The 16,526-nt window shown below is 38.0% G+C and overlaps 6 protein-coding genes and 1 pseudogene across 8 annotated transcripts; 5 read left to right on the top strand and 2 right to left on the bottom strand.

Annotated features, from left to right (window-relative positions):
• Nucleotides 1–1,344: 1,344 nt before the first annotated feature.
• Nucleotides 1,345–6,744, top strand: evl-18 (Cell division control protein 45 homolog; the record flags this gene model as incomplete). The annotated part of the gene is made up of 8 exons (NM_065355.6): nt 1,345–1,404; nt 1,454–1,513; nt 2,241–2,334; nt 2,814–3,301; nt 4,028–4,486; nt 4,877–5,084; nt 5,882–6,080; nt 6,127–6,744. 8 exons carry the CDS (start codon nt 1,345–1,347, stop codon nt 6,281–6,283), a joined length of 1,725 nt encoding a protein of 574 aa, NP_497756.2. The 3' UTR covers nt 6,284–6,744.
• Nucleotides 1,533–2,129, bottom strand: F34D10.3 (Serpentine Receptor, class E (Epsilon)). Its single transcript, NM_065356.6, has 3 exons — nt 2,011–2,129; nt 1,761–1,950; nt 1,533–1,710 (listed from the first exon to the last, which is right to left on the bottom strand). The coding sequence occupies exons 1-3, from the start codon at nt 2,089–2,091 to the stop codon at nt 1,538–1,540; spliced, it is 444 nt and encodes a 147-aa protein (NP_497757.1). The 5' UTR covers nt 2,092–2,129; the 3' UTR covers nt 1,533–1,537.
• Nucleotides 5,136–5,609, bottom strand: F34D10.8 (uncharacterized protein). Its single transcript, NM_001027389.4, has 2 exons — nt 5,435–5,609; nt 5,136–5,276 (listed from the first exon to the last, which is right to left on the bottom strand). The coding sequence occupies exons 1-2, from the start codon at nt 5,525–5,527 to the stop codon at nt 5,208–5,210; spliced, it is 162 nt and encodes a 53-aa protein (NP_001022560.1). The 5' UTR covers nt 5,528–5,609; the 3' UTR covers nt 5,136–5,207.
• Nucleotides 6,745–6,763: 19 nt separating the features above from the next.
• On the top strand, nt 6,764–9,675 carry F34D10.9 (CPSF_A domain-containing protein). Its single transcript, NM_001129223.3, has 9 exons — nt 6,764–6,828; nt 6,876–7,296; nt 7,771–8,077; nt 8,127–8,240; nt 8,553–8,696; nt 8,747–8,848; nt 9,150–9,365; nt 9,413–9,481; nt 9,528–9,675. The coding sequence occupies exons 1-9, from the start codon at nt 6,814–6,816 to the stop codon at nt 9,601–9,603; spliced, it is 1,464 nt and encodes a 487-aa protein (NP_001122695.1). The 5' UTR covers nt 6,764–6,813; the 3' UTR covers nt 9,604–9,675.
• A 208-nt stretch (nt 9,676–9,883) lies between these two features.
• On the top strand, nt 9,884–11,309 carry gldi-5 (Chondroitin proteoglycan 4 domain-containing protein). Of its 2 annotated transcripts, none has more exons than NM_001424979.1 (4): nt 9,884–9,997; nt 10,050–10,299; nt 10,353–10,999; nt 11,056–11,309. In NM_001424979.1, exons 1-4 carry the CDS (start codon nt 9,965–9,967, stop codon nt 11,227–11,229), a joined length of 1,104 nt encoding a protein of 367 aa, NP_001411902.1. In that variant the 5' UTR covers nt 9,884–9,964; the 3' UTR covers nt 11,230–11,309. The 2 variants fall into 2 exon arrangements, with proteins under 2 accessions (NP_001411902.1, NP_497755.2); NM_065354.6 differs by having other exon boundaries at nt 10,039–10,299.
• Nucleotides 11,310–11,403: 94 nt separating this feature from the next.
• egc-1 (Spliceosome-associated protein CWC15 homolog) lies at nt 11,404–12,162 on the top strand. Its single transcript, NM_001267949.2, has 2 exons — nt 11,404–11,664; nt 11,877–12,162. The coding sequence occupies exons 1-2, from the start codon at nt 11,410–11,412 to the stop codon at nt 12,105–12,107; spliced, it is 486 nt and encodes a 161-aa protein (NP_001254878.1). The 5' UTR covers nt 11,404–11,409; the 3' UTR covers nt 12,108–12,162.
• Nucleotides 12,163–12,786: 624 nt separating this feature from the next.
• On the top strand, nt 12,787–16,480 carry C14B1.7 (annotated as a pseudogene). Its single transcript has 7 exons — nt 12,787–12,913; nt 12,967–13,177; nt 13,223–14,071; nt 14,121–14,645; nt 14,693–15,641; nt 15,689–15,879; nt 15,925–16,480. Coding segments are annotated over exons 1-7 (3,408 nt in total).
• The last annotated feature ends 46 nt before the right edge of the window (nt 16,481–16,526 follow it).

The raw sequence follows: 16,526 nt of genomic DNA, 5'->3' as shown, positions 1-16,526 counted from the left end.
CCTAGACTTTTTAATAAGGTAAAAATCGACGAATTTGTAGCTTCCTTTAAAAATTAAAAATGTTATAGTAGATTACAAAAATGGCCAGAGTAGAGCGCATGTATGAATATTCAATGGTGGCGTCCGTGTTTTGTGTAAAATATTCTCATTGTGTACAATATTGTAGGAATACACTCAAAACAAATAGTGTTGCCTCGACATTTGCAATTTGAAAGTGTTACAGCACCCTTTTGATTTTATGAATATAGAAAAAATGTGCGAGAAAAATCAACGAGCGTCCCCGATTTGCCAATAAATCGTGGCAAAAAGGAAGAAAAACGAATAGATACGTGGTATGAGCGGAAGGAAGAGTTCGTTCGTCCTTCCAAAATAAACTGAGCTTTCTCTCTCTTCTACTCGGTTTTTATACCCGCTTTTTACGGGAGTGGATGGGCGGTGTGAAGCCAAGTGACGCGCCGCCGGTGCGTCACATGGCTTTTCCCAGTAACACGTGGTCTAGATACGAGCGGCTGCAGGGAACAAAGAAACATGCCAGGAATTCAATTAAATGCATTTGAAACCGGAATTTTCCGACCAAAAATTGTTTAAATTATTGAAAACGACAGAAATTAAATATTTGAATTTCGCCTAAAACAAAACAAAACATTTTCGTTGCGAGACCCACAACTCCAGAAAATGCGTGCTCCTTTAAACTAATTTCGCTTTTTCAACTGAATTAGCTGAATTTTGTGAATAATCAAAGAAAATAAGGAGGACTCCTTCCCCCGGAGGGTATTTGAGAGAAAAAAACAAAAAGTTAAATACAGTAACTGAAAAAACTCAATAAACGTAGATATTTAACTTACGAAAGAAAAACCTCCTCGCCTTGAATGTAACCTACGCGTGTCTGTGTTCATAAAATCCTGATGTGTATTTATTCATATTATTTTCTATGAGTTTGAAATTGAAATACAAAAATTTGTAAATATTGTATAATATTTACATTTCTGACCAAATCTACTCAATCCTCCTCCCCGTTCACCGCGTGCGCGATGACGTCTTCTCCAAACACTCCAGATGACGTAACATACCACCATTCTGTCATTCAGCAACAGCACATTATTATTTTCAATTGAATTGCCCACTTTTAGATTTATTTCTGTAGATTTTTCGGTTTTCAATTCAGTTTTTGCGAGAAATCGAGAAATGCAATTGCGCCCTGCCGCACTCTCAACGCGCGAAGCCATTAATTTGAAACGAACGCATCTTTTTTCACACTTTTCTGGTGATTTTCTCGAGATTTTTTGCTTATTATCTTTTTGAAATTAATAAAAAATAATTTTAAATCAATATTATAAATTTCAGATGATCATCGAAGACAACTTTCGGCAGGAATTCTACAATAAAATCAAGAAAGGCGATAAAGTGAGTTTAAAGTCATTTTTACTCCATTTTCACGTTATTTCTGCTTCAGAGTGTGGTTCTAATCGTTTCAGTCGACACGGATGCATTATGCACGACGATGATTTTGACGGTAATAATGCAATTTATTTATAAATCAATGATTATTTATTTTCTTTTGAACGGAGTAAAGTCTCCGCGTGAGATCGACAAAAATTATTCCACAAAAGATCCAAAATGGGATGAAATAGACAATATATGGAATTGAAAGTGCAAATGTCAGCCGAATTGCGATGAGAACCTCGAAAACCACTTTGCAAGTGATGCATACTGAAAATCGATTTTTTTTATTCAAAAAATATATTTATTTTCGTACTAACCGAACTGTCCTGTGTAAACATTATTGAATGGATACAAAAAGTTCCAGAAAGCGCGGATTCCGAGGTTTTGCTGTCCATTTGTGCGTAATTCGGAGTAAATGTTGTAAAAGAGCACTCCGAAGCACGCAGCGTCTGTGGCAAAAACTATAAGACAAAGGAAAATGTACTGTTTGTCGCCACTTGAATTATCCTGGAATTATTGTCTCCGGTTTATTGAAAATATTTCAATTTATCTTTCATTTCTGCTCACCAAAAACAGAGCCAAACAAATCGTGGTGGCAAGAAGGTCAAGGAAGACACAGATCGCTTTTTGACCCGATAAAAGTCGCATATTCATAAATGAACTCAATTTTATTCACATAATATTGAGAAAAATAGTCGATGGAGACAATAAGAGGGGGAGGGTGCAGAGAAAGAGAAGCGTACGAGAGAGCGCGGTTGCTGTGAGAGCATTAGATAGAACAATTATTCAAATTTCAGCATCTGCTACGCTGTGATGACATCCCATTCTCGATTCTTGCAGTGGAAGGATGGAGCTCGGTGGAGAAGATTTTTGCAGATTCACAAGAGCAAAGTATGTGAGAGAGTCGAAATATCCCCAATTTTTAATTAAAAAATAATTCCGTCACCGTTACCACACGGAAAAGTGGCAAAATTGGAGTAAAAATACAGTATCCGGTCTCGATACGAAAGATAGTACTGTAATTTTGAGCTCCCGTTTTTGCGCAATTCATATCGATGTGTTAGATTTATGTGATTTTATTTTTTAATATATAGTGTTTTTTTTAAAATAAACACATATTTTTAACGAGAAAACTATGAAAAATCGATAAAATTGCTCATCAACGAAAGTTTGAACCTACAGTACTCTTTAAAGGCGCACACTTTTTCGCAATTAGCAAATATTTGTCTGTCGAGATCCGGCGGAACTCTATACCGCCATATCAATTTCTAAGAAGTTTTATCACAATTTTCGGAATTTCGGAGCAAGATTTCCGCTGTTTCCTTTAATAAATTGATAAAAAAACATTTTTTATTACATTTTTATTACAGAATGTCATTATATCCTAATCAATTGCGGAGCAACACGATCCCTGACACGACTACAAATCCCGCCGGCTTCAATAGCATTTGTCATTGATTCTCATCGACCATTTCACATTGAGAATGTCTATGAAAATGGTCAAATTCATTTATTGGCAAATCCAAGTGAAATGAGCGAATTGCAAATTCCTGATCTTGAATCTGTGATTCGAGAGGATTCTGACGATGAAGAAGATTCAGATGAAGATGAAGATCAAGAGTACATCTCATATGAACAACGAATGGAAAAGATTCGACGGAAAGCGATTAAGAGGGAAGAAATGCAAATATGGGAAAGGCAGAGGAGGACAATTCTCTGGAGATACTACGAATCGACGTGGTTCAGCTCGCCGAGCTGTGTGACTTTACTCGAGATGGCCGCAGAAATGAACAGAGTATCTGCTGAAACTATGTGGTTTACTGCGGTCGGGTTGAATAGTGCGATGGCTGATAAATTGGTAAGTTTTAGGTGTGAAGGCTTTGAGCGAATCAAAAATTTCGGTTTCCTCTGAAAAATATCGAAAAAAAATTTTATGACGAAAGAAAAACATCGATTTTTGGCTCAAAAAATGATGCAATTTATCGGATCGATCTTTAATTTCAGGAAAATACGATGGTACAGTAGTTCTTAAAGGCGCATACTCTTTCAAAATCCAAAAAAATCGTGTAGAGACCAAGTTTTTAGGGCAAAAAATGGTATTTTTGGGTTTTTTCAAAAATAATATAATCCAGACACAAAATTTTGCGATTTTTGCGCCAAAAATACGGCGCCCGAGGTATTGACAACTGCTGAAAGATGTGCGCCTTTAAAGAGTACTGTAGCTTTAAATTCTCGTTGTTGCGAAATTTCATCGTTTTTGACAAATTTTTGAATGAAAAAAAAAATTGAATACATTTTTTATCAAAAAAAACTATAGATAATCGATGAAAATTCCGCGACAACGAAAATTGAAAGCTACAGTAAACTTTAAAGACGCAGACATTTTTATATTCCACACAAAGGTGTTGTTTCGAGACCTATAGCATTTCAAATTGATTAATAATTATGTTAAAACACCCCAAAAATCTACAGATTTTGAACAATTTTCAGTAAAAAAATTGGCAAATTACCAATTATCGCTAAAATTGCACTATTACACAATTTAAAAAGCCATAAAACAGTATTTTATACAACTTTTTTTCAGATCTCAATTGAAATGTACACCCAAATCTGTGTAGATCGAATGCGTCCGTTTGTCCATCGATTTATGCCAAAAAATATAGTGAATCAAGGAAAAGTGGATGATCTCTTGCATATTACATTTGGCCGAGAACTACCACTTGCTCTATATTCACATTGGGATTTGTTCAGTGCAATGATGGTCAGCGAGTATTTCTCGATTAAAACAAAAAATTGGACACAAAAAGGAGATGTGAATATTCGACATTTACTTGCTCAACTTGGAATCACTCTTCACGAAACAAAACAAAAATTCGAAGCTCTTCCAACGGAGCAACGGAATTTGGTGGTTGATGTTCTGGAAAAAGAAATGGATTCATCGTTTGCAACATTTTTTGGAACTCTTGGATATTGTGGGAAGTTGAGTGCATGTGATGTTGCAAGAGCTGTCACTTTACGATTGGAAATGCCGAAAAGTGAAACTGTAAGGGTTTTTTTTTGTAAAAATTTATATTTTTAGCCATTCTCTTCCAATATTTTAAATTAAAATTCAGTGATAAAGTATAGAAAAATATTTAGTTTATCTGAAAATAACTATTAATTTACTTGGAACAACTGAAAAAGTTCTCAATAATTCTCTGATTTTTTCGAGCAATTTTCAACTTTCAGATAACTTTTTGCACTCTTTAAACAATTAAAAGTGCTGAAAAATTATCTGGAAGTTGAGAACTCTCGGAACAAAATCTACCAGCTTTTAGACAATTATTTGAGCATTTCTCCAATTGTTCCAACTGAAATAAAAGGTATTTTCAGATAAATCAAATATTTTTTCTAATATTCTGAAATGCCAAAAAATAAAAATATATTATTCCAGATAATGAATCGTTTCCGATCCGGTCAATCAATCCTCAGATCATCAATAACTGGAGAACGACAAGATCGCCTGAATCTCAACAACACGTTCACTTCGATCTGCCAACGAACGCTTCAAGTGTCGTGGAAAACCGTCGCGGCGGCTATTAATCAATCGGAGATTATTCCAAATGGGCCGTATTATCTATTCTCGTGCTCACGGTCCATTGGTACGGATTTTAGAATCATTTGGAAAAAGTCAAATCGGAGAAAATAAAAACTCGATTTTTAAGCATTTTATTAGCATAATCAGAAGATGAAGTTCGATGGGGTCATGTGTTGTGGCTCGGCTATCACTTGGCTCCGCGAGTAGATCCACCAGTTGATTTTCCAGATGCTTCCTCAGCGACGCGAGCCTCTCTCTGTAATTTATTTTTGATGGGAAAATTAGTTGAAATTTTGAATTCAGAAATCCTCAAAGCGGTTTTTGAAAAAAACTCAAATTCGAATTCCCGCAATTTTTTTGATTAAATTCTGAATTCCCCGAGAAGCTAATGTTTCCAAATAACAAAATGCTTACCTTTGCAACCTTGCAAGCTCTGGCATGAGCCATTCTCTCCACCTGCATCTTCTTCTTCATTCGCTTTGGCATCAATTTCTTTGCGGCAGCCATTGCAGACCTTCTTCACAAGTTTCGATAACTAGAACTAACGAGAACTGATTTTGTTTCAAAAAGTTGAAGGAGAGTGGGAAATAAAAAAATCAGGCTTCACGTTTCTCGCGTCATTTGTTTTGAATTTTTTAAATAATTTCTTTTGAACAGATTAATTTTTCGCGTGTAAAAATCTTTTTGGACATCTGCTCTTTTGGTCTGGGGTCTTGGTTGGGGTTTTCAGAGAAAATCAGAAATTTTGAAAATTAATAAAACATTAAATTTTTAAATCAAATTTTGTTGATGTTGATGGGAAAAAATTGAAAACTAGTGAGAAAATTTAGTACTTTTATAGTCTAAAAAATATATTTCCAGACGAGGATATGGTCGACTCACGTCATTTTCTCTACAACACCGCCGGATTCATGATTCGCGCCTTTGCCTCAATGAAGAAAGGACGTACAACAAAGCCGCTAATCGCAATGTTCCCATTGACTGGAGAGAGTGCTGGATGGCTTGTAGTCACTGGAGTTATGCCGATTGCCACAATTTATGAGGATTCACTACTTAAAACGTAATATTCGGCCTGTAATTTTAACTTTAAAATTGATTATTTTCAGGTGTATTGGTCGTGCTTTCGAACGAGTAAAGAAAATGACTCCACCACTTCGTATCGTTGATGACTACTTTAATTCTGATATTATTCGCTTGAAATCTGAAGATCGTACTCGTTTTATTGATTTTCTGCAGACTGTCTTTGAGGGCACATCCAACTGATCTCTTACAGGCGTTTCTACCTATTGCACCATCTTGTTCCAATGCTTTTAATGAAAAAAAAAGTCTTAAAATATAGAGCATTACTTAATTTATCGGAAAATAGCTGAAAATGGCTTGGAAACTGCCATTTTTAGGCGATTTTCCTGCGTTTTCTGTGATAAATCAAGTGATTTTCTATATTTTGACACTAATTTTTAATGAAAAACATGGTGCATTAGGCTATTTTGTAGAATTGCCTCCTACTGTTATAATGTTCAATCTTTCTCATACACGGGCACACTGACTTTCCGAGTTTAATTTTTATTATCAATTTCTGAAATTATTTCCCCTATTTACTTCTCCACTTCTCATTTCATTGTCACATATTCACTTTATTTTGATCAGTTTTCACGTGAACATATTGTAATTTTTTTTCTGATGATGATTTTTTTCTGATGATTGATTAAATCAACTTCCAACTTCTTCAAACTAATTTATTTTATATTTTATCTAGTCTCAAATTTACGCACTTATCATTTTTCTACTCGAAAATGTCTACGCATAAGGTATGTTCGAGTTGGCCGATTTTCCTGATTAATTGAGGATTTTCTAGCAATCATATTTTGTGAGTTCAACACCGAATGGTCTTGATGGAGCTCAATATCTTGCTGTAAATCGTGATGGAAGTGTTCTTTATGGTCTTAAAGTTCGCATCGTATTGAGCATAGTTGAAGCTCCGGAACAAGCTCCAGAAGTCATCACTACAGCAACTGAAAAGTCTATCTGCAAATACCACGTGGCATCCGGAAACACAAAAACGTTCCAACTTGACGACGATATTGATCCGCTTCTTCTCGCTCGAATTATTGAATTTTATATGATTTCGGATAATATTGTCGCGCTGATTTCTTACGATTCAGAGCATTTTCAAGTTATACAGACACTTATTCATCTGGAACATTCGAAAGAATGGGCTCAGACGATTGTCGTGAGAAGATTGACTATTAGCAGAATGTCTGGGCCCCCATTAGTTAGTGAGTCAATCGGTTTTTTATCTGAAAAATGCCTCTGATTCTGACGAATTTGAATTGACCTCTAAGCCACGCCCACATTTCCGCGCGGTGCTTGCGTTTGTAACAATTCTGTGTTGATTTACGTTTTTCCCGATTTTTGCTTTTGAAATCGACGTGAAAACGGCAAAAATGCTTGGAAATTGGCGAAACTAATCTTTCTACTGTTTTGCCGCCAATTTCCTAACGAGACCCATCTGAAAGAGGCGGAGCACATTCAAGTGGCCGTGGAGCGCGTTTGCACGTCGATTTCGAAATGAGAAAATATATATTATAATTTATGTAGAGTTCCGCGAAGAAAATGGGAAAACCGGAAGTGCGGCACGGAAAAATGGGCGTGGCTTGAAGACAAAAGCGCGGCTATTCAAATTTGCCAAAACCAAAGGAATTTTTCACGTTTATTTCTGTGATATCTCGGCATTTTGAGTAAAATTTCAGATCTCAGCTTTCTGGATAAAGGAAGAATCTTATTATGTGGAGGTAGAGCATCAGTGGAAGGTGTCAAAGAACGAATGACAATAAATATCGCTGCAAATCCGTTAAATTGTTTCACAAAACCTGATGAGGATCTGAGCTCACTGGCAAGATATAGAAGGAAATCATTCAGAAAACTTAGATTAAATTTTCAGATGGAAGATTTCAATAAATTCCTCACTTCTCGACCATCAGATGTTGAAGCTAAATCTTTGATTAGTCTGTTTCTACTGCATCTCGATGAAGAAAAGATATCAGTTCTACTTTCAGAGTGAGCAAGCTGGGATTATTCTTTTCAATTCTAATATTTTAGCATTTAGAGTGTATCCTGATGATCCTCAAAGTGAGCCCGTGTTTGCCACAAACGTTATGGGAATGATTAATCGAAAAGATGGCACATTTTCAGTTGAACAACTGGATAATTCTGCATTATCGTATGTTATACATATAGTTAAATATTACACAGACGCGAAATTTTATACTGCACCCGGTCTCGACACGATAAGTTTTGTTAAGTACTGTAATTTCAAACTTGCTGCTTCAGAATTTGTTAAAATTTGAGTTTTTATTGATATTTATTAATAAATATATTAATCAGCAACAACGAAAGTTTCAAATTACAGTTTTTTAAAGGCGCACACTTTTTCGCATTTAACACAATTTTGCCGTGGCGAGACCGAGTACCGAACTTTTGGCACAACCTTCCACGCCTGGGTAATATAATTATTGAAAGTAATTTTTTTTAGAATTTGTGAGCCTCTCATAGTGACTTCAATTGTGAATATGAGAGCAAAACGTGGAAATGTTTGGATGACCTTCTCGGTTAGAGATGTTGAAAAGCTGAACACTTTGTATTGGAGATTTAAGCATTTTTATGTTGGAGTTATGCTGTAAAGGATTTTGAATAAATGATTTTCAAGCTGAATTTTCAAAATTTCAGGAGATTAATGGTTATTGGATTTCAAGGAAGTATGTACTTGTGGAGATTCGACAATGGGTTCACATTCCACTGTCTCACAAGATTTTTTATGTTTCTACACGGGTTAGTTCTTGGGCAATATTGTAATTTTACAAAAATGTGGTGAATGGGTCTGGCCACGATCTCAGGCACAATGGTCGTTAAGCAATATGCCAAAAATTTTCTTCTGTTTTATTTCAATAAATTGTGAGAACAACAACAAAATTTCCGCAGCAATGATATTTTAAAATTACAGTAAATAATCCTTAAAGGCGCACATATTTTTGCATTTAACAAGAATGTGTCGTTTCGAGACCTGATACCGTATTGTTGAAAATTTGCAACTTTTCCACTATGAAGAATGAATAATTTTTGTCATTTTCAGACCAACAATGATCCCTATCTATTCTCCGCAAAAACAATTTCATTTGTGTTATCTTGATATCAATCGTCGTCGATTCTTCCGATATGAGCATTCGGCTCGAGTTCTGAAAAGCAAGATGGATCCTAACGAAACGGAGTTTGCAATGGGATTTGATGTAGATTCTGATGGTGGAGCTCTTGTACTTGATCATCCCACTGAAAAGAGCCGAGAGATGGAGTAAGTTGCTCGTTTTATCGATTTAATTCAAATTCTTTTTTTTATAGATTAAGCTATTACCGAAATCCTATGAAACCTCAATCATTGGCACAGCTAGCAACTTATTCAGCATACAGGTAATATCTAGTGAAATCTTCAATTTTATGATTTAGATTATTACAGGAACTTTCCATCATTCGAAAAGTCAAGTTTATTGAGACGTTTGACCGGTGTTATTGATTGGATGTGGAGCATATAATATCTGGAAACCCTCTACTAACCCTATTTGAACTTTTATCGATGAGAACTTACAATGAATTTGCTGTATTTCAAATATTCAAATATAATTTTTTTTTTTAAACTACGGTAACACCCATTTGGCATGTGTAGGTCTCGCCGCGAAAAACCACATTGCGAGCGCGCTCGTCAAAACTATTGTTACCGAAAATATTATTTTTTCTCGCTGAATCTTTTTGTTTAAATCATGTTTAAAGTATTGAATTTATAATTAATTGTTAAAAATATTTATATTTTTACAGGCATGCGTCTCTGCTTTTACTCCGTAACAGTTCTACTAATCATAGGAATCGACTCGGATCCAACAATTCACGATATTGCTAATGATTCCGCTAACATTGTCACCAAGATTCTCGGTATGTACTGATTATTGTTATCTCTATAAATCTCGCTGAAGGTTCTTTTCAGGGTACGAGTTCAATGAACCTGACGAAACTGTTCACTTCATTTGATATGCCATCTTGCCTCCGACGGTGTATGCCTGCTTTGGACAACATCGGTGCACTTTTCGATGCCGCTAAGAACCCGGAAACGATGAAGGCAATGTGTCGCGATATGACCGAAGCATCGAAATGTGCCACTGCCGCTGGATGTGATAAAATATTCATTGGAGCAATTTCGAACGCTTTCCAGTTTGTCTGTATGGATAATTTGGAAAGTATGTATTTTCTCGTGCTCAGATGAAAGTAAATAACCTGTAATTTATTCCAGAAGTATCTAGTCAAATCGCTTGCATTCAAGAAAATGCTGGCGATCTTCAACAAGAATGCGAGTCAGAGTGCGCTGTTCAAGCTGATGTTCTCGATAATGCTGTAAAAAACACTGCAAATCAATTGTTTAACATGGAGAAAATATGCAATTCGACTACATGTATTGCCAACTGTTACCAAGACAATATTCATAAGTTTTGTGACATTGGAGAAGATAATCTTCTCGATACGATATTTTCACAATTCGAGGCGCTACAGGAGCAACCAGGCATTCTCGGTTACGTTAAAAAAGTAGAGAACAACAATAAAACTGGAATCTCAAAACTTTTTGGATTAATGTTACCTGACGGATGCAATGACAAGAAAATGCAGTTCAAAATCCCCAAGAAAATTTCTCTCGATAAACCGAAGTCCGTTGGTTCGCCTTCGAATGCACACAATGAGATTCCAAGTCAGAAAAACTCACCAAAGTCAGCTGTGAAGAATGAAACAGACACAGAAGATGCTCTGATGGCGAAGTCGGGAAACCTCTCAACTGCAGCTGTGATGTTCAAAAATAAAGTACACACTTTGCAGTGCCAATTTCTCGATTCTCATGGAAATCCTCAGAATACCCCTGATTTTGAGACGCTCTCCAAGATTTTATCTGTAAGAAAATTACTTAGCTTAATTCAATATTTTATAGTTTATGATGATGATTTCAGGAACATTTTGACAAAAAGGAGCTGACAACGACTTCCAAACCCGATGCTAAAATCCCGGAGAGCAAAACTCGTGCATGCCGAGAAGCGGAATCTAATGATCCACAATCGAGAAATTCTGGAGCAACAGCTATTATTTCCACTGTTTCCTGCCTTGTTGCTTTGAACATGTTTTGAATAGATTTTGTATTATATTGCCCGTATAAGCTGATTGTAAATATATATTGTTTTCAAATTGATAAAACTTGAAGATTGTGACGGCGCTTTTCTCATTGTTTGCTAGTTGGTTGTGATCACCTTATATTTTTAATTTGATTACTCTTTTGATCTAGATTTTTAAATAATTCGTTCAGTATAATGTCGGGTGTCTACAATAATTCTGGAAGTAGAATGAGGTCGAAGAACTTTGAGAAGCATCAGGTTCCGTCGGATATGGCTTTTTTCCAAAAGTTCCGCAAGCAATCACATTCCAACGAGACAGTAGATTGCAAAAAGAAACAAGAGGAGAGAGTTCGCGAACCGCCTGCACAGGAGAAAATCAAGACGCCAGAAAAAATCTCCTGCGATCCCTCCGAAGTCAGGGAAGACGCAGAGGATGGCAGTGAGATACAGGTGAGCAATCAAACTTATATATATATTCCGGGACCATGAGATCATGAGAATGCCTATTTACTGGCGCGAAAATATTGGCAGGCCGCGGCAGCTAGAGATCGTGTGGCGAAGAAAGACGCAGGTCTCTTCGCTACGAGATATTTGCCCCCAGAAAAGTAGGCATTCTCATGATCTCATGGTCCCGTTGTATTTTCAATAATATATAATTTTAGCCAGTCAAAAGTGCCGGAAGAATTCCATTCGTCAAACTGATGCCATCGCGAAACGAACTGGAGTGGGAAGACGCTGGATCACAAACTGATCATTCGGATGTGTCCGATGGCCATTACTCCGACGAGACAGTCGAGGAGAAGCACAATCGAGAGCATCGAAATAAGACGAAGGCTGACAATAGAACTCGCCGTATCGCTGAAATAAGAAGAAAGCATAATATTAATGCATGATATTTAAACTTGTATATTTCGTGGCCATCGCACATTCATAAAGTCGTGTTTTTCTACGTTTTGTAATATCGTTTCTTTTTTACTTTGAGTGTACAGCTTCTCTCCCGTATTTGTCTGACCTTTAAACACTTTTGTCCAAAGTGTTCTGCTTGCGAACACACAAGGCTACCTCAAGTTTCGTTCAATTTAAATTTTTATTATAGGGATTTTGATATGAATCATTGCACTCGGGAGAATATTTATAATTCTGATCGCATAATGTTAAATATTTAAATAGTGAATTAAATTTACATGTATTTAAATTTTACAAATGCAAACGCGCTCCACAGGACACATTTCCTTCGTGGCGCCACGATTTGAACTTGTGTTTTTGTTGTTGTTTTCTCGAATAATCATTTGGCCTAAATTTTCTCTGCCTTTTTTGTTTTTTTTTCGTAACGCGATGCTAAAATAAACCGAAATTTTCGAATACAAAAATACAATTGAATTACGCGAATTACTAAAAGTATAATTAGAATATTCAAATTTCGAGAAAATTTCGTGGCGTAGCTTTACTCACTGTCTAGATTTTGAATAGAATAGTTTCATTACTCTCTTGCTCACTTTTTCGTCTTGCGGTTTTTTTTCAAGTTTGTTCATTCATATTTATCGCTCTACAATTACTCTTTTTCAGACCAAAATGGACGACGTGCTCGACAGGATAATGGGAAGTGCTCCCTCGCAGAGCGGTTCATCGCTCAACAGGACCCCAAAACGAGACCACCGCTCCAATCCGGACATGCATGAACCGTCATCAAAGAGAAGTGGTATGTTCTGAATCAACACTCTGGAGTTGAGTTCCATATTTCCCTTTTTGCAGCTCCGATGTTCACTACTCCCAAGTCGGCAACACCAATCGGGCGCGACTCTTTCGCAACATTGGACACGTTGAATGTTCAGATGAACATGTTCACAATGGACATCAAGGATATGCCCCACAAACTCCAACGTCTTCAAGTTGACGTCATCATCTGTTCCAGCAACGGAAAACAGATCAATGTCAATCTTGGAGTTTTGGCGGCCAAGGGAGAGTAAGTTTTTGATTTTTTTAAACTGTTGTAACAAGTATTTTCCAGTGTTAATTCCCATAACCGTCGCTTGGCACAATTCTTCATCATGAGAGCAGTCCATGACAAGCTTCCGGAGAAGTTCAGCGGAAAAAGCCACCACTTTCTTGCTTACGACTGCGCTGCGACGCTCTATGTTCCGGAGGGAGTCTACACTGGTGACGCTGAAGAACAAGTCACGCTGAAGATCGACGACTTCCCGAAGGATGAGTGGAAAATTGTATCGAAGTTGTCCCGCAGAAAGGACGATTCGTACCTTGTCACTCTCAAACCAGCTGGATTCGTTCACACCCAAGGAGAACATGCCCGAGCAGAGGCGAATCGAATGGAACTGACTCGTTGTGTGGAAATCATCACTTCACAGATGCTCAACAACGAGGATTACTATCAATTTGGTAATGCGGAGACGTGAAAATGTTTCTCACGATCGACACGAAGCTCTCTCCGTTTTACAAAGCGTCATCTGTGATCAAGTTTGCTCACAGCAAATTGTCCGAATCGAGAGGCGGTGGCGGTGGACGAGGTGGTTACGGCAGAAGCGAGTCCCGAGATTCACGTGGAAGTTACCGTGGCGGCCGTTCTGATTCAAGAGATTATCGTGGAGGTTACGGCAACAGAGGTGGAAAGGTACAGAGACGAAAGCCGAGGATGTCGCGACATGAACGATTCCCGCCGTGATTCTTCAAATGGAGTGGACTACTCTCCAAGCGATGCTGCTGAAGTGGAGAAAGCTTTGGGCGAAAGAGGAAGCACAAAGCGATTCATCGAAGATGCTCTCAAAGGACTCGACGTGGAATGCACCCGCCTGAAGGGAAACCTTATTCGTGTATGCTCGATTGCCGAGAACAATGCTGAAAAGTATGTTATTGGGTAGTTTTTATCAGCGAGATAACAATTTGTTTTGCAGCACTTCTTTCATGATGAAGGGCGACAAGGGAGAACAAGAGATCACTGTCGTGCAATATTTCCAGTTGCAGTACAACATCAAATTGAAACATTCGAGACTTCCGCTCGTCGTGTCAAAAAGATTCAAACATGAATCTTTCTTCCCAATGGAGTTGCTTCAGATTGCTCCAGGCCAGCGGATCAAGGTCAACAAGATGAGTCCAACGGTTCAATCGTCGATGACAGGAATGAATGCCTCTATGCCAGAACAGCATGTGAAGTTGGTCCAGAACATTCTCATCGACAACTTGAAGCTTAAGCAAAGTAAGTACATGGATGCTTTCGGAATCCGTTTGATGTCGACTAAGCCACTTCAATTGCCTGCGAAACTCCTTCCACCAGCTCAAATCAAGTTCAAGAACCAGACGTACATGCCTGAGATGAGCCGTCCAGCGTTCCGCACACAGGACAAGTTTGTTCAACCAGCACATATCGGACGAATTGGTGTTGTTGTCTTCGACAATTGCATCCAAATGAGACAGGCTGAGTAGGTGAAATGGTTTTTTCTTCTGCTTTATAATATTCATTTTTTAGAAGTTTCTGCGACAACTTGGCTGCTATCTGCCGTGACAATGGAATCAAGATCGATCAGGACTCGAGAGATTGGACCATTTGTGAGATCAACTCCAGTGATGCCGCTGGAATCCAAAATCGGATGAGAAAGTGGGCGGACGACAAAGTCGACATTCTCTTTGCAATCACAAGAGAGAAGAAGCCGGATGTTCACGATATTCTCAAATACTACGAGGAATCCATTGGCTTGCAGACAATTCAAGTGTGCCAACAGACTGTCGACAAAATGATGGGAGGTGGAGGTGGACGCCAAACAATTGACAACGTCATGAGAAAATTCAATCTCAAGTGTGGTGGAACCAACTTCTTCGACGAGATCCCAAGTTCTGTGCGTGGAAGAGCGGTGTGCTCAAACAGTGAAACGTTGAGCAAGAAGCTTTTCGAGCATGTGCAATTCATTGGATTCGAGATCTCTCACGGCGCAGCTCGCACTTTATTCGATAGAAGCCGATCTCAATTGGATGGAGAACCATCAGTTGTTGGAGTATCATATTCGTTGACCAACTCTACCCAGCTTGGAGGCTTCACATATCTCCAGACGCAGAAGGAGTACAAACTGCAAAAGCTTGGTGAAGTGTTCCCGAAATGTGTCCAATCGTACAAAGAGCACTCGAGAAGACTCCCAACCAGAATCGTCATCTACCGTGTTGGTGCTGGAGAAGGAGACTTCAAGCGCGTAAAGGAAGAAATTGAAGAAATCCGAGGAACATTTGACAAGATTCAACCTGGATATCGCCCACATCTCGTCGTGGTCATTGCACAGATAGCTTCACATGCACGTGTCTTCCCTTCGAATATCACTGGAAGAAAAGCAATGGAGCAAAATGTGCCATCGGGAACATGCGTGGACAACGTCCCGACTTCTTATGGTTACGATGAATTCATTTTGTCGTCACGGACGCCCCTCATCGTGAGTTGAAATATAATTATTCGTTTTAATCAAGAAAATAATTTCAGGGTACAGTTCGTCCGTGCAAGTACACAATTCTAATCAATGATGCGAACTGGTCCAAAAACGAGATTATGCACTTGACGTACTTCCGAGCATTTGGTCATCAAGTTTCCTACAAGCCACCATCGGTACCAGATGTGCTCTATGCCGCTGAAAATTTGGCCAAGCGAGGACGAAACAACTACAAGATTCACCAGTAAGAGCCTAGTTTTCTAATATTCATTTCAAAAAAAATTTCCAGGCGTCACGTGAACTTGCAAGCAGTGGAGAATTCCATCATCGGAGATCATTCGGAACTCATCAACGAAGATATGAGGGAAGAACTTGCGGCTGCCATTGTCGACCATATGTCCGTCGCAATGAACGGAATGACCATTTCGAAGCGAAACTTCTGGGCATAAACCTAGAATGCCTCCATCTCGTCATTTCTTGTATTTTTTCCCATATTCCCAATTCTTTATGCACGCCCAATTGATTTTCCTTGATTTTATAGTATTTGCTCTCCTATCACTGGAGTTTCCCCCCATCACTCTAACTACTTTAAATATGCCGAACATTTGAACTGTAATTTCCTCTTCGTGTTCGATTGTTTTTTTGTCCCATCACCGGTTCTGTAGTAATTAAATTAAATGTAGAGTAGCATGTATTTTGTAGTAGTAGCCCTGTTTTACCCGTATTCTCCTTTTTTGTAGTTTTCTTTCATTCTGATTTTTCATTATTTTTCAAATGATCGTCGATTAAAGCCTGTAAATAATGTTTATCGCGATCAAAGTTAAATAAAAGTTTTTACCAATTTACAGCTATCGATTTTTATAAATTTCATTCGCCTGAAGTCGAACAGAA

The sequence above is a fragment of the Caenorhabditis elegans genome, chromosome III (genome assembly GCF_000002985.6).
Source record: "Caenorhabditis elegans chromosome III".
Lineage (NCBI taxonomy): Eukaryota > Metazoa > Nematoda > Chromadorea > Rhabditida > Rhabditidae > Caenorhabditis > Caenorhabditis elegans.
This window is presented reverse-complemented; position numbering and strand designations above follow the sequence as displayed.